This window comes from Phoxinus phoxinus (genome assembly GCF_949152265.1).
Source record: "Phoxinus phoxinus genome assembly, chromosome: 3".
NCBI classification, from domain to species: Eukaryota; Metazoa; Chordata; class Actinopteri; order Cypriniformes; family Leuciscidae; genus Phoxinus; species Phoxinus phoxinus.
Genome location: NC_136878.1, coordinates 9,739,445 through 9,752,930, shown reverse-complemented (window position 1 = coordinate 9,752,930; position 13,486 = coordinate 9,739,445). Strand labels below are relative to the sequence as shown.

The 13,486-nt window shown below is 39.3% G+C and overlaps 1 protein-coding gene across 3 annotated transcripts in view; it reads right to left on the bottom strand.

Moving 5' to 3' along the window:
• The window catches only part of znrf3 (zinc and ring finger 3), a 69,264-nt gene that overhangs the window by 21,484 nt on the left and 34,294 nt on the right, over nt 1–13,486 (bottom strand). For all 3 annotated transcript variants that reach the window (XM_079608164.1, XM_079608165.1, XM_079608166.1), the window contains exon 2: nt 6,171–6,293. In XM_079608164.1, coding sequence (XP_079464290.1) covers nt 6,171–6,293 — 123 coding nt within the window. The remainder of the gene's footprint in view (nt 1–6,170; nt 6,294–13,486) is intronic.

Sequence of the window (13,486 nt, the reverse complement as noted above, 5' to 3'; positions counted from 1 at the left end):
GAAGTCTTTGATTTTCATTCTCTTGTAAACACTAAAACTAAATACTTCCTGGGGGAGCTCTTTGAACTGAGATACCACCATGACATTTTCTCTGGCGGCTTATCCGTCTCCCTCTCTTGCGCACTCTCGTTCCCCTCCTTTCGCTTTTCCTCGAGCTCTTGTCTTAAGCTCCCCGGGTTTCTTTTCTTCTCTCTTTAAATAGAGGGCCAGGACTGTGAAGTCTAATAATGGTCATTTTGCCTCCCATTGAAGGCTGGGTAATTCTGCCAGGCCTCGGTTCACTTTGAAACACATGACACAGGGAGCTTCCCAGTGGCCATGGCAACTCACTCAGTGGGTTCCAAAGCCATGATTTCATACTTGTGGAGGGACAGAAACCTGCCGGCCAATCGGAAGAGGCTCCGCCCACTGGGAGAGAACCTTTGACACCAAGCAAAGGAAAACCCAGTGAGATAATATCAGCAAGTTGAGGCATACACAAACATAAAAGAGAAACCCCAGAGCTAGGGCCCCATCAGCACTCTGCGCTTCAAAAACGCTAACCGTCCCCCCTCGCCCCACCCGTTCCTGCTACTTCTGGATGTGTGTGTGAGTGTGCATGTTAATAATGAAAACTATATTTCAAACTAAAACGTCACAATCAAAAGATGTACATTAAAGGGAAAGTTCACCCAATTTTTTTTATTCTTTCATCATTTACTCACCCTCAAGTTCTTCCAAACCTGTATGAACTGCTGAACACAAAAGAAGATATTTTTAAGAATGTCATAACCAAACAGTTGATGGGCCCCATTTTTTTTTTTTTCATACTTTGGAGGTCAATGGGGTCGAACATGTTTGGTCATCCATATTCTTAAAAATATCATCTTTTGTGTTCAGCAGAAGAACGAACCACTTGAGGGAAAGTAAATTATAAGAGAATTTTCATTTTTGGGTGAACTATACCATTAACATTTCTTTCTACCCGTGTTTTTCTCTTTATCTAACAAAAAACTGAAATAAGATAAAATACAAATATTACATGAAAAGCTTGCAACGGAAATTTGAAAAATACTAAAACAAAAACAAATTAAAACAATATAGACATTTTAAAAAACAAACTAACAAAAAATGACAAAAACACAAAATTACTAACAAACTAAAATTAAAATAAACAAAAATAAGAATTTAAATATTAATAAATGCTATAATATCATGTAATAGTAAAGCTATATAGAAATATATAAAATAAAAAAATATAAAGCACAAAACATTACTAAAACGTAAAATAAAATTAAAACTGAAAATAATAAAATCTAATTCAAAATATTAATAAATGCTACACCAGTATATCAATTATACTAAAATAACCGATTCCAAAATCCTAAGAAAAAAGACAAAGTTTTAGCTTCAAAATCAATACATTTCTGCATCAAAATCTTTGCTCTAGTGCTGCAGCTTCATCTCCCTCTGGTTTTTAATCGAAGTGACTCGAGCGCCGTGCAGTCAAGCAGCAGGTGGGTGGAGGTGCTTCAAGCCGCCTCCGGCCTGCATCAGGATTTAGCTTCCTTTCTAGAGCAATTACGCCACATAAAAAGCAATGTTCCAGCTCATCAAATGGTGATGTACGAGGAAAATGCACATGTGTGGACACCTGGAAGCGGATTCAATCACTTTCCCTTAGACACTTTCACAAATGAAAGGCAAATGTGCGACAAAATTAAGTAGCACAACTGTTTATCATTTCACAATATTACTGTTTTTTTTACTGTAGTTTTTAACGCAGCCTTGCTGAGCATAAGATGTTAGTCATATTACATATTCATGCACTTCAAAGTTCAAAGAATACCATACCATGATACATGTCCACTTCCACCAAGTTAAAGAACTTAAATCAGAGAAAAACAGATACTATTTGGACTTGTTTCTCAGACCCACACACACACACACAGTCATGTGGACTGATGCAATGGGAACGGGAAGACTCAGTATGCAGTGGGGAGATGAAAGGACAGAACCCCTAGGCCGATTTTGCATGTGTCAGAGCAGAGCACTGTTTGGGAAAGAAGGATATCATGCTGGCAAGGAGACAAAAAAGAGAGAGAGAGAAAAAAGAGAGAGACCAACAAACGGATCAAGACTGCCTTCGAAAGAGAAGGAACCTGCTGGGAATGTATGAAGTATATTCACCACAGGAGAAACAACAAGATCTGTGTAAGATACACAAATAGGAGACAAGTTTCAGTGCACTTGAAGATGAAAAGTTCTAAAGGAATAAAAGCTGTGCCACAGAACTATGGAGTTAAAATGGTACAAAATTATACATTTGTGAAAACATTTGTCATTAAGTTATTTCTAAAACTTGGGGGGGAAAGTAATTGATGCATTTGTAATGCCATCAAAAATAAGTAGGGGTGTGCACTAATAGTCGAATATTCTATGCGTAATTATTATTCGAAAAATAAAAATGATATAAAATGTTTGCTACACATGTTGCTTTGCTGGCCTTAAATCAGCCTTAAATGCAGTGAAATCCTAAACACAAACTAAAATACATTGGGTGGCGCTGTGGAGCGTGTAAACAAGTTGATTGTATTTGATCACAGAATGTCGTCTGCCTCTAGCCGTAGCGAAGTTTGGATTACTGTGATCAAAATTATTTAACTAAATAACCTTGCAAAATGTAATTACTTTTTATCAAATGGATGAATATGTTTAAAAAAAATATATATAATTTTTAATGAGCCCAAGTATTCAAATACAATATTTTTGATAGTCTTCCTCACTAATATTTTCACAATTATCGATAGGCTACTTCAGCTAAATCTAATACTAGGTTAACTAACGTAGCTAAGAAAAAGAGACCCACAGTATACTTGGCTTACGTGCGTTCCGCTCCATTTTAGAGCGCGCACACAGAAGCGAAAAGTGTTCTTGCAAATCATTCCTACCGAGCAAATGTCCTGTAAATGACCAGACGTCAGAGGACAGCATGGAGTCGTTTCAAGTATAAAAAAAGCAAGTGTACTACATGTGTCGGATGTGTCCATCCGCATTGAAGTATACTTTGAAAGCTGTGCACTTCGAAAGTGCGCTAAACGTAGCGGAACGCGGAAAATGAAGTACCTGTGCCTTTAAGGTATCATGTGTTCCCTCATGACATCACACCCTTGCAGTTCAAAACAGGCTTATTGGCTACTGGGACAATCAGTGCAATGCATTAGACTCCAGGTCAGACATGTACACTGTACATGAATAATCCATAAACACTTCAAACTAGTTTCCTGAGGATTCCCGATGAGAAGATCCACCATTCGATGAGACTAGTGTAGGTCAGAAAGAATGGTGCAACAGAACAAAAGAATGAGCAGGAACAAGAGAGGAAGCTGGAGAGGTGGGAGGTGAGCAGAGCGATGGCTCTCTGCGGACAGAGACAGGAAATGAAGGAAGAAACTGTGTACATATACATGTCAGTGGGGTAGCTCCGTCAAGACCTTATACAAATTGGAGAAGCCTACATGACCTTCTCTCAAATATACAGAGGGCAGGGTGTGACAAACCTGAGCCACTCACATCTTTAAAGCAAAGACAAACCATTCACGCGACCCACTGCATGTTACATTATGTTGTTGATCAGAACAGATTTTTGTTGCTTTAAGTATTATTTTTTAATGTCATCATTCAGGGTTTCAAACCAGCATACACTTTTATTTACTTACTAATGTTGTTCCAAACTTAGGAAAACAAAAAACATATTGTTGACAACCAAACCGTTTAAGTTCTCATTGACTTCCATCATATATTGTTGTTCATACAATGCAAGTCAATGGGAACTGAAACTGTTTGCTCTTCCACAGAAGAAAGTTATTCATACAGGTTTGGAACAACATTGTGAGTAAATGATGACAGAACTGTCATTATTTGGGTGAACTAACCCTTTAACATAACAGTGACAGACTCTCAAAACTGCATGGCTCAATGTCCATGAAAATGTGCGTTTACACAGACTGGGAAACAAGCAAGGACGTTTCAGTCATTCAAAATAACAAAAATAAATGCATTTCCAAATAATGAAATGAAATGTTAAATGCATCCTTGCTGAATTAAATGAGCCAAAACGTATAAAGGGTAGTGCACATTTCAGACAACAGCGGAAAGATAAAAGAGACAGTGAAAGGAAAAGAAAAACAAAAATAAGGGCAGAGGTGGCCCAGCAGGGACAGACTGGCACAAGCGGGTCAAGAGGACACTGGTGAGACTGGACAGACACTGATGCTGGGACTAGAATGAGAACCCCAGCTGAGCGCGGGCCCGTATCAGAGGCCCGATTACGACAGCCGACTCTCTAATTATAGCACTGGCACAAAAGAAGGGGAGGATGTTTTTCTATCCCATTATTATGAAAGAAAAAGAGATGGAATGTGTTTACCCCCCGTTCACCTAACGTGAACTTTCCGGAAATCATATTCAGTATTCAGAATTTAATTTTCCAAGTGCTATTCGTGTTGGTTTTATGATAAGCTGAAATCTTAACTGATGCAGGTGTGTATCACAGCATAAAGAATTGTTTGCGCACTTTATTTATGTTCCTTGGCAAATGTTGTCTTATTAAAGCAACAAGAAAAATGTGTATACTGACATAACACAATTCAAGAGAACTAAATCTGTCTAAACCATATAGACTACTGTGGATAATATGCAACTTTCCAAGGCCTATAAATGCATAGCTTTGATCATAAAACTGAGCATTTAAATATCATCTTACTATGACATTATTGAGAGATATAGAGTGATAAACCATATACTGTATACATCGAGTAGTCTGCTATAATATCTCATTAATTTACATTACAGGCCTTTTAGAATTTCATCAACTGCATTAAATTGCATATGTATGCTCAGTTTGGGCCTCTGAAGAAAACTGAGGTGTTTGTTTCCTCAAATATGAGCTCCATATTCTCCTATATCACTATATGAGCCAAAAAAGACTGATGTGTCAAATATGATACTCAACAAAAAACACATAATGCCAACTTTTTTTGTCTAAAGGTTCAATAAATTGTTCCATAAAACATTTTCTGACTATTATTTCATATGTCAGGGATTACAGGGTTAAAACAGCAAAATCATGTGGTGGGAAAGCAATTCCCATATGCCAAGAAAACAGCAAAAAAACTTAAATGAATATGCTTATTATTAAAGAACATCTCAATGTGAATTCAAAAGGGAGAATGTATTATGTGTAACGTTAAGCCCATTCCAGAATTAGGCATGGGAAAATATTTAGCTGTTTTGCAGCATGAGCGTCCTGCTGAGAATTAATGTGTGGAAATCCTCAAATTTCCACATAAAAAGATCAAACATGCAAATAGATACTGGTGTCTTGAGACTGCAGAAAGCTCAGCCAATTAGGAAACGCTTCATCTGCGTCTGGATTTGTTCATTGTGTCTAAAGAGCACACATGGAAGCCAACACCACACTGAAAGTATTCTACCATGTCACATCACAGCAGTGTAAAAAAAAATCAGGTGACACTGTCTGGTAGTATATCAGTCCAACTACACAACCATTCAACAGTTCCTGCAAAACTGTATAACACCAAGTGGAGTTACAGCAGTCAATAGAACATGAAAATCTGCACAAAAAAATGATGGAAAGACACTATTCTAATTCTGACGTGATGCGACGGCTGCAACCTGAATCATAATGATACCATGTTCGTTCGTTGGCCAGAGAACTGGTCCTCCGACTGAGCCTGGCTTCTCCCAAGGGTTTTTTCTCCATATGGTCACCTGATGGAGTTTGGGTACCTTGCCACTGTCACCTCTGGCTTACTTAGTTTGAACTTAATATTCAAAAATATCTGTGATCTGACTGTACTGACGTTGCTGTATGAGAACTGAACTGAGCTGGAAGTTGACATTTTTTTGCCGAACTGCTTTATAGATGAAATTGACTAATTTAAATGAAATGGATAAGCCGAAAAGCATCATTTTCATGTTATCACTAGTTGATTTGAAACATTCTGCATTGTACAAAGTGCTATAGAAATAAAGGAGAATCATTTAGGGAACTACCAATATATTAGTAGTATTTACAATAGTATTAAATGAAACTGTGACATTAATGAACAGAACTTTGAACAAATCGACTACTGTGACTGTGAGTAAACGTTGAGCGGTGTCCTTACCTTGCCCAGTACAGTAAGACAAATGGGGTCCAACTCGGGCTGCTCCAGTTTGACCACTCCAACCCAGCCGTATTCGTACAAGTCCTCTTCATCGTTGTTGTTACACAGGCCCAAAGGGTGCATCTGCAAGACAAAAATAATCTTCTTCAATATCTCCTTCCAAATTCGATCCAAACTAAAATTCTGGCCACATAGTCTCCCATTCCCAACTAAACGGATTTAAATTTTTTACAAAAGACTGACTGAAAGAAGAAGAGATGAAAGAAAAATGTCTAAGCTTTGAGAAAGGTTAAGTCAAATGCATGTTTTAAATACAATTAAAGAGAAGTTTGATATTGCAATGCAGAGGTGCACCTTTAAGTGATAAGCATTAACCAGACCAGGCTATTGCGCCATAACTTCACCTCCTTTATAAACTGCCCTATATTGACGTGCCGCGCCACACCCACGAGCCAGTGAAGGTGTGGAAACTCTAAAAGGTATGAGTGGAACAGACATGATCATTGCAGTCATTAGATGTGCACCAAACCATTCAAAATAGCGGACAGTTTAGATATCTTGCAGATTCTCTCCTCTTGGCTCAAATCCCATCTTTAATTTGTCGTAAGTGTGAAATTTAGCGCTTTTGATGTGTTGAAAATTTACAACACGGATGTTTATCAAATGAAAATCTTCAAGGAGATAAAACTCTCCTAAAATGAGAAAACTAGGTTAAATATTATATAGCAATTACATAACTGCTGAATGAGGCCACGCATTGTTTGAGAATGGCGATTTATTACTTTATTAGTGCTATTAGCTTCAGTAGACGAACATTTCACGGACATGTTGCTGGATTTTTATTATTAAATGAATGATAGCTTAAGCTCTGCTGGCCTTGCATTCAAAAGGTAAAACCAACGGTAAACCTGATTAAAACTCCATGACAACAACTGATTCATCTGCTTTGACCTTAGTGACCTGTTCTCTACCCAAAGCTGAGAGCTTCTGGGCAAAAATGAACAAATTGGATTAACACTCTGAAAAGGCTGATTATCATCTTAACTCTGGGATCAAAAGCCACATCAGCCCCCAAGAGGCCTTGGATTCCACATTTGCATTAAAGTTTGCTGATGTTGTGGCATTTTATCTTATTAGACTGGCGACATATTAAAGTAGCACTGTAGGGTGACACTGATAAACTAATTCGCCATCCAAAAATTCAAGATTATGTTAAGATATTGTGGTTAAATGAGGCCTTTTCTAATCAGTGACCATCTACAAGCAAAGCATTCCTTTAATGCCTTGAGAACCTTGCATTTCAATGAGGATTGTTCATTGGATTTAATTGCGGTTTTGCAAAAGTGGCTTGTCAGGAGAAGTTAATGATGGCAACCACAAATGTGGCAACAACAAAAAAAGGCTGCAGGACATGGCTTGTTTTCTGCAAACACATTTACTAAATTCCTTCTTAATTTCTCCTGTAGTTTAGACTACTTTTCTGGTAAGTGCTGAGATTCCTTCCCAAGCAACTACCCAACTGATGGTTTGTGTAACTGCACTCCCATTTTTCAACACGCATGAACCAATACTCGTGTTAACACACGAGTACCAGCATTTCCCTCCAGTTCGCCCCAACAAATTTCCCCAGTTGGCCCCCGCGACTGGGTGAATGCCCAGTTGCACACTTTTCTCCAAACCAGGGTCCCCCATCTCTCCCTCTCCTTTTTCTGTCCATCATTCTGCGCTGCACCCAACCATCTCTTCCTTTACCACCAAAAGAGTTCAGCTCCGCCACCCTCTGTGCCGCTATCCGTCTCCTGTACAGCCGTTCACATGTGTATCTCCTTTCATGGGCAATACTCTCAATGAAATCACCATAACAACAGGCAGCCAAACTTCTCATACCCAGTTCCACCTTGATCCGCATGAGCGGAATAAAAAAAAAAGGTCAGATTGGTGCAGTACATAAAGTGCTGCAATGGCATAAGTGATTCTCAATGGAGCTAGCCATGCAAGTTATCTCTCTATACATGGAATATGGAGGGCTGCCAACGTGACGCTTTTCTCCCCCCTTTATTTGTTTGTTTGTCTTTCGCTTGCACTAACTGATGATGATAATTATAAAGGGATGATATGTGCGAAGAAAAGCATGTCCTGCTTAATAATAGTAATACTAACGCTTTGCAATTGCAATATTTCTCAGAGCCGCGTTTGAAAACAGCAAGTGGATAGATGAACAAACACAAACTGTTTTTTGTTTTTTCCTCCTCGCCTTCGAATGAGGGTTGACCTGATTTGCCGTTGGTGAGGGGATCGGAACAGAATAGCCAGTTTAGGCCTTTCCCATCTCAAAGAAAATCAAAATGCCTGTCACACCACACACAAACTTTGTCATGTGCTCAATTCACTGGTGCTTTGATCATCACGTGTTTCAGCCTCCTCAGCAGAATCAGTCCAGGTAGCAGAGTTTCTATTGCACCTTTATTTTTAGGGGTTTTCTCTGATGTGTTGACTGCGTTTGATAAAACTCTTGGGGGCTTCAGAGAGTCCTGCAATTCAAAGAAAGCAGTATGTGTGCGCGCATCTGCCTGGGGCCAAAACAGTGAGGGCCAGCTTAAACTCAACTAAAACTCATAAAAAATATTTTAGACCACACTTGGTTTCTTTCATTGCACCAAATAGTCGGGCTGGAACTATGGAAATGGATTTTTCATCTAATCGCGATCATTTGAATAATTGAACAATTTAAATATTGTTTCTTAAAATCCCAAGATAAATCTTTTGCTATATAGGCTATACTAATGTGAAGACACAAATACAAAAGAACAAAGATACAAATGAAATAAACAGTGCTTGTTTTTCATGTTTTTCAGGTACAGAAGTTGTATAATCATATGTAAAATAACACTACATAGTCTTCACGGTCTAAATTAAATAAGATGATTTTCTCTGTATTTTGTTGTTTGATTAACATTAATGATAAAGAGAGCCGCAGGAATATTAGGCTGCTGTCACACGAAGACCGAAAGCATAGATCCAATATAATGATACACATCTGTTTTCCATCTCAAATGTTTATGTTCACGTAAGCCATAAGCGGCTGTGTTTGAGGATATTCACCGAGATGGCATTTTGACATAATTTTGCATGCGTGTGTCCTTTCAATAACAAACAGATGCAAATGTGTGCGCAAGTTCCGAATTGAGTTCTCTTTCACGTCGTCTTTCGCTAGAATGGTTTAAAATCGCTAGAATGTTTAAACTGACAGGACCGAAAACACTTACAATTAAGAACTTTCACTTTCATGGAATGAATTGCAATTGACCGTTCGCAAAGCCCGCCCCCCTTAGTTACTGTCGCTATGTTCGACAAGCTACGCCGCTCTCACGCCACAACATGTTCTCACGCATTGAAAAACACATCGCGGAGCAGAGAGGACACTGACAACGCGCTGACAGACAGGACAGGCCAGGTTACTTTTGATATTAAACATATTAAACAAAGTCTCACCTTTCAAAATTTCTGCAGAGCAAGTACCAAGACTTGCTACTACAAATACATTCACAGACTTTGCTGTGAGCATGTAAGACATGCTGCTGCTGCACATGTAACATACATGAAATTAAATAACATACACACATACATGTTATGTGTATAACATACCACATTGAGCCGCAGCTCATTGGCAGCTGATGCAACAGCAACCAATCTAGCTATGTAGATGACAATGCGATCGCTACCAAATGAGTTTAGGACCTATCAGCCAGAACCATCTAGAATTTCATTCCAGAACTTGGTATTTAATTCGAGAATCACATGCGTGATTCAAACCATGGTGCCTGGTCTGTACGGATCAACTATGATACCGACTTGACATCGCACATCCTGTGATCGCATTACAATATCGATGCCAAAACTAAATATTGTGCAGCCCTAGAAGGTACTCATTTCGGACAATTTAGTGATTGGTAGAGACCCTTATTTATTTAACTGTTGTAAAATCAAAATGATCAAGTAAATAGAGTTTTCATCTTCTGAAATCCATGTGAATGGAGAAGCCAGGAGCCATTGCTGACACGCAATCGCATAAGCAAAACTGTTTCAATGAGATGATAAATGACCAAATGCATTTAAATAAAAAGACATTTGACTCAAAGGCTGCAAGACTCAAGGACACTAAACAGAGCTGGTCTAAAATCAAACCAGCAGATAGTAGCCTAAACATTTTAAAAACACACCCCTTCTTATCAGCAAAGCTGACCTAAACGTGTTGGTACACAGAGCAAGCGTTCATGGATCGTGGCTGTGGTCCAGTAGTAGAGAACACAGAACAGATGAGTTGCAGCCACAGGCATGGCATTTAGGTCAAGGCCAGTATCAATTTCACCCACAACAATCAAAAAGCCCAGCTAGCCCGAGGGTACGCTCTGCTATCAAACTCCACTCCATAACCCACACTACCACCACTTTCACTGGCTTCAACTGCATGTAACCCGATACCAAGATTTTTCATAGCTAATTTATGTCCTCTGATTAGTGAGTATAAAACTAACAAACCTACTTAACCGCAACTATAATCTGACACGGAACACATATATCATTCAGGCCAACAAGGCCTCAAGTCCATGGACTTCAAGCTGAGAAAGTTTCGTGGAAAAAAAATATTTCCTTCTGTAAGGGGCAATTTCTCTCCTTCCTCACGCCGCTGGTCTCACCAACCTCCCCCCTTTCCCAGTTCTGACCCTGTGCCCGTCACCCAGCCCCCACCCCCTGCTGTGGGAGTGTGGAATAGTTCCTGGAATAACAGACCATCCTGCCAGGAGAGGTGGGGGAATATTTGATCAAAGCCACAAGCGGGCTTCAGAACCCCCCCCCTTCCCGGGCCCACAGCCACTTAGAGAAACTCTGTCCTCGGCCGTGGCTCTCAGGGCAGCTTTTCAAACAAGGCCAAGAGCCTTTCAAACAAGCAAGAGTGCTGGGAGTTCTCAGTGCCGAGCTGAGCTAGCGAACACCATGTGCACAGGAGCCTCGGACGTTTGCTGGCTTCCCTCTCGGTTTGTATTTTGGCAGTTGACAGAGATAGAGTGGGATACTTCTGATATACAGGGTTTAGAAGACATAGTGATCAATAATAAACCACGTTTCCAAGTACTAGAAGCAGCCGATACAGTTTAACTCGCAAAAAAAGTTGTTTACCCACAATCAGATCATGGTAGGAGAAAAAAACTTATTGAATGTTGAAGAAAAATCACAGAAACATTCTTTACACACAGACGTGAGAGGTTAGTCGACTTGTAGTCCAATTTTATACAGTTTTTTTTTAAACATTTGGTCAACAAACACTGCAAGAATGTTTTGGAAAAATCTAGAAAAGAATATGTTGTTGTTTTATATAATCCAGTCATAGTCAATGTCGGGAAACAGAAAATTAAAAGCGGAATAATAAATCCTAACACATCATATTCATACATCACATATATACACACAACAAACTATTTTAAAACATGCATCTGCTCAGAATGATACAAATGCAAAAGTGAACTACGCTGCTACAGTCAGAATGTCCAAGCCAAGTTGTGAATACAGTCTTTCTATAACAACACACAGCACTGAAATACAAACAATGAATAACTAAAAAAAATTATATGAATTATTTGTATTATATTAAATGTAATATAAATTAAATTAATTAAAAATAATTTACATTAGTAAATTAATATTTAAAATTGAATATAGGTTTCATTTTGCACTTTATTCACTAAAGTGAATAAATATGTTGTGACGAAATATTGAATTGCTTATTGCCATCCAATGACAAAAACTATCACTAAAACAAAAAATTGTGTGATAATGAACACTGTTTACAAGCCAAACAACTCCATCCACAGAGGACTTGTTTTTGCACTACAAGAGAAAAGGGATGGAAAGCATTTCACGCCAGCAACCGTAGCTTAACGCTGTCCATCAGTTGCGCAGCCGTGTCCTTTGGTGTACACCGGGAGGTCATTTTCTCTTTAACCCTACGTGGATCCCTGCTGTAGCCGTTGGTCCCTCTCAGCTGTTACATATCTCTAACATTTCCTCATCTATAAAACTGGAAGGCCGTCTTGTAATCAAATGCCCACACATAGCGGGAAGAGCTTTGCATTGGGTACACAAGGCAACCCGGCCAGTTTCCTTTTGGCGCTGGTCGTCTGAACTCCCACCTACTATCCAAACAGAGGATGTACTCACAGACTCCAACACTATTCTGGTTTGTCTATCAGAAGAGTGTGAAATACTGGAATGGGACAGATGCCTACAGCTTCTCCTCTACTTGCCCTGGACTATTTATCTTTCGCCTTCTCCCTCTTCGCTTTCATCCCACAGCCATAAAGTTGTCGGACATTTATAACATCACACTCCGATAGCAGCGTGTTTCTAATCTGCAAAAGAAACAATAATCAAAACAAAAAATGATTAAAATGGAAGGAATTCAAAAAGCAAAGCAAAAAAAGGCAATTGCAAAAAAAAAAAAACCGTGGAAATATCTGAAGTTAGAGCATGCAGAAATCAAAACCCATTTAAATATATTTAAAAAGAGAGAGAGAGGGAGAGAAGAGGAGGAGCTTGCCGCTCTGATTGCTTGTGTCTTCTCATTTCCCAAGCACTGGAAATAACTTCAAAGGGGATCGCAGCCTTGAAGAGAGCGCAGATAGAGTTACAGTGTGGCAGCTGGAGAAGCCTTGCAGGTGGGGCCTGCTCTGACGGTGTAATATTATCTCATAAAGGGAGACTGGGCCCTTTTTCAAAGGAGGCGACTTCCTCTCCTTTGTCGTCTAGACAAAAACGATGGAACGACAGTTGCAAAAGTCACCTCTGGCCAACAAAGACTCCAACAACCATGTACGTACCCAAGAAGTAAAGCACACACTGCAAAGTAGGTGACATCATGAAGCACCAACCACAAGCATCTCAGATTTGTTCAAGGTTTAGAAAACAGGTTGTGCATTGGTGGACAATTCGAGGACAATTTGCTTTTACTGTCTTTACAACCAAGACATCTGCACACATTATATATCGCAACTTTTTAATCAGGTACACATTTCATTAGTTTAGGCATTTCTCTGGAATCAAACCCATGACCTTAGAGTTACCAGCAAGTTTGAGCCACAGGAACACCAGAAGAGTCTTGAGACCTTATGCCATCTCACAGAAAACCATTCACACACTGTCCCCCTGACGACGACATAAGCAAACAAATGGTCCAGTTCAGACTGGAGCGAACACTTAATATCGTGTAAATACTAAAATATGCATCGAGCCACCAGGGAGGACAGCTTTAGCAGAGGGGA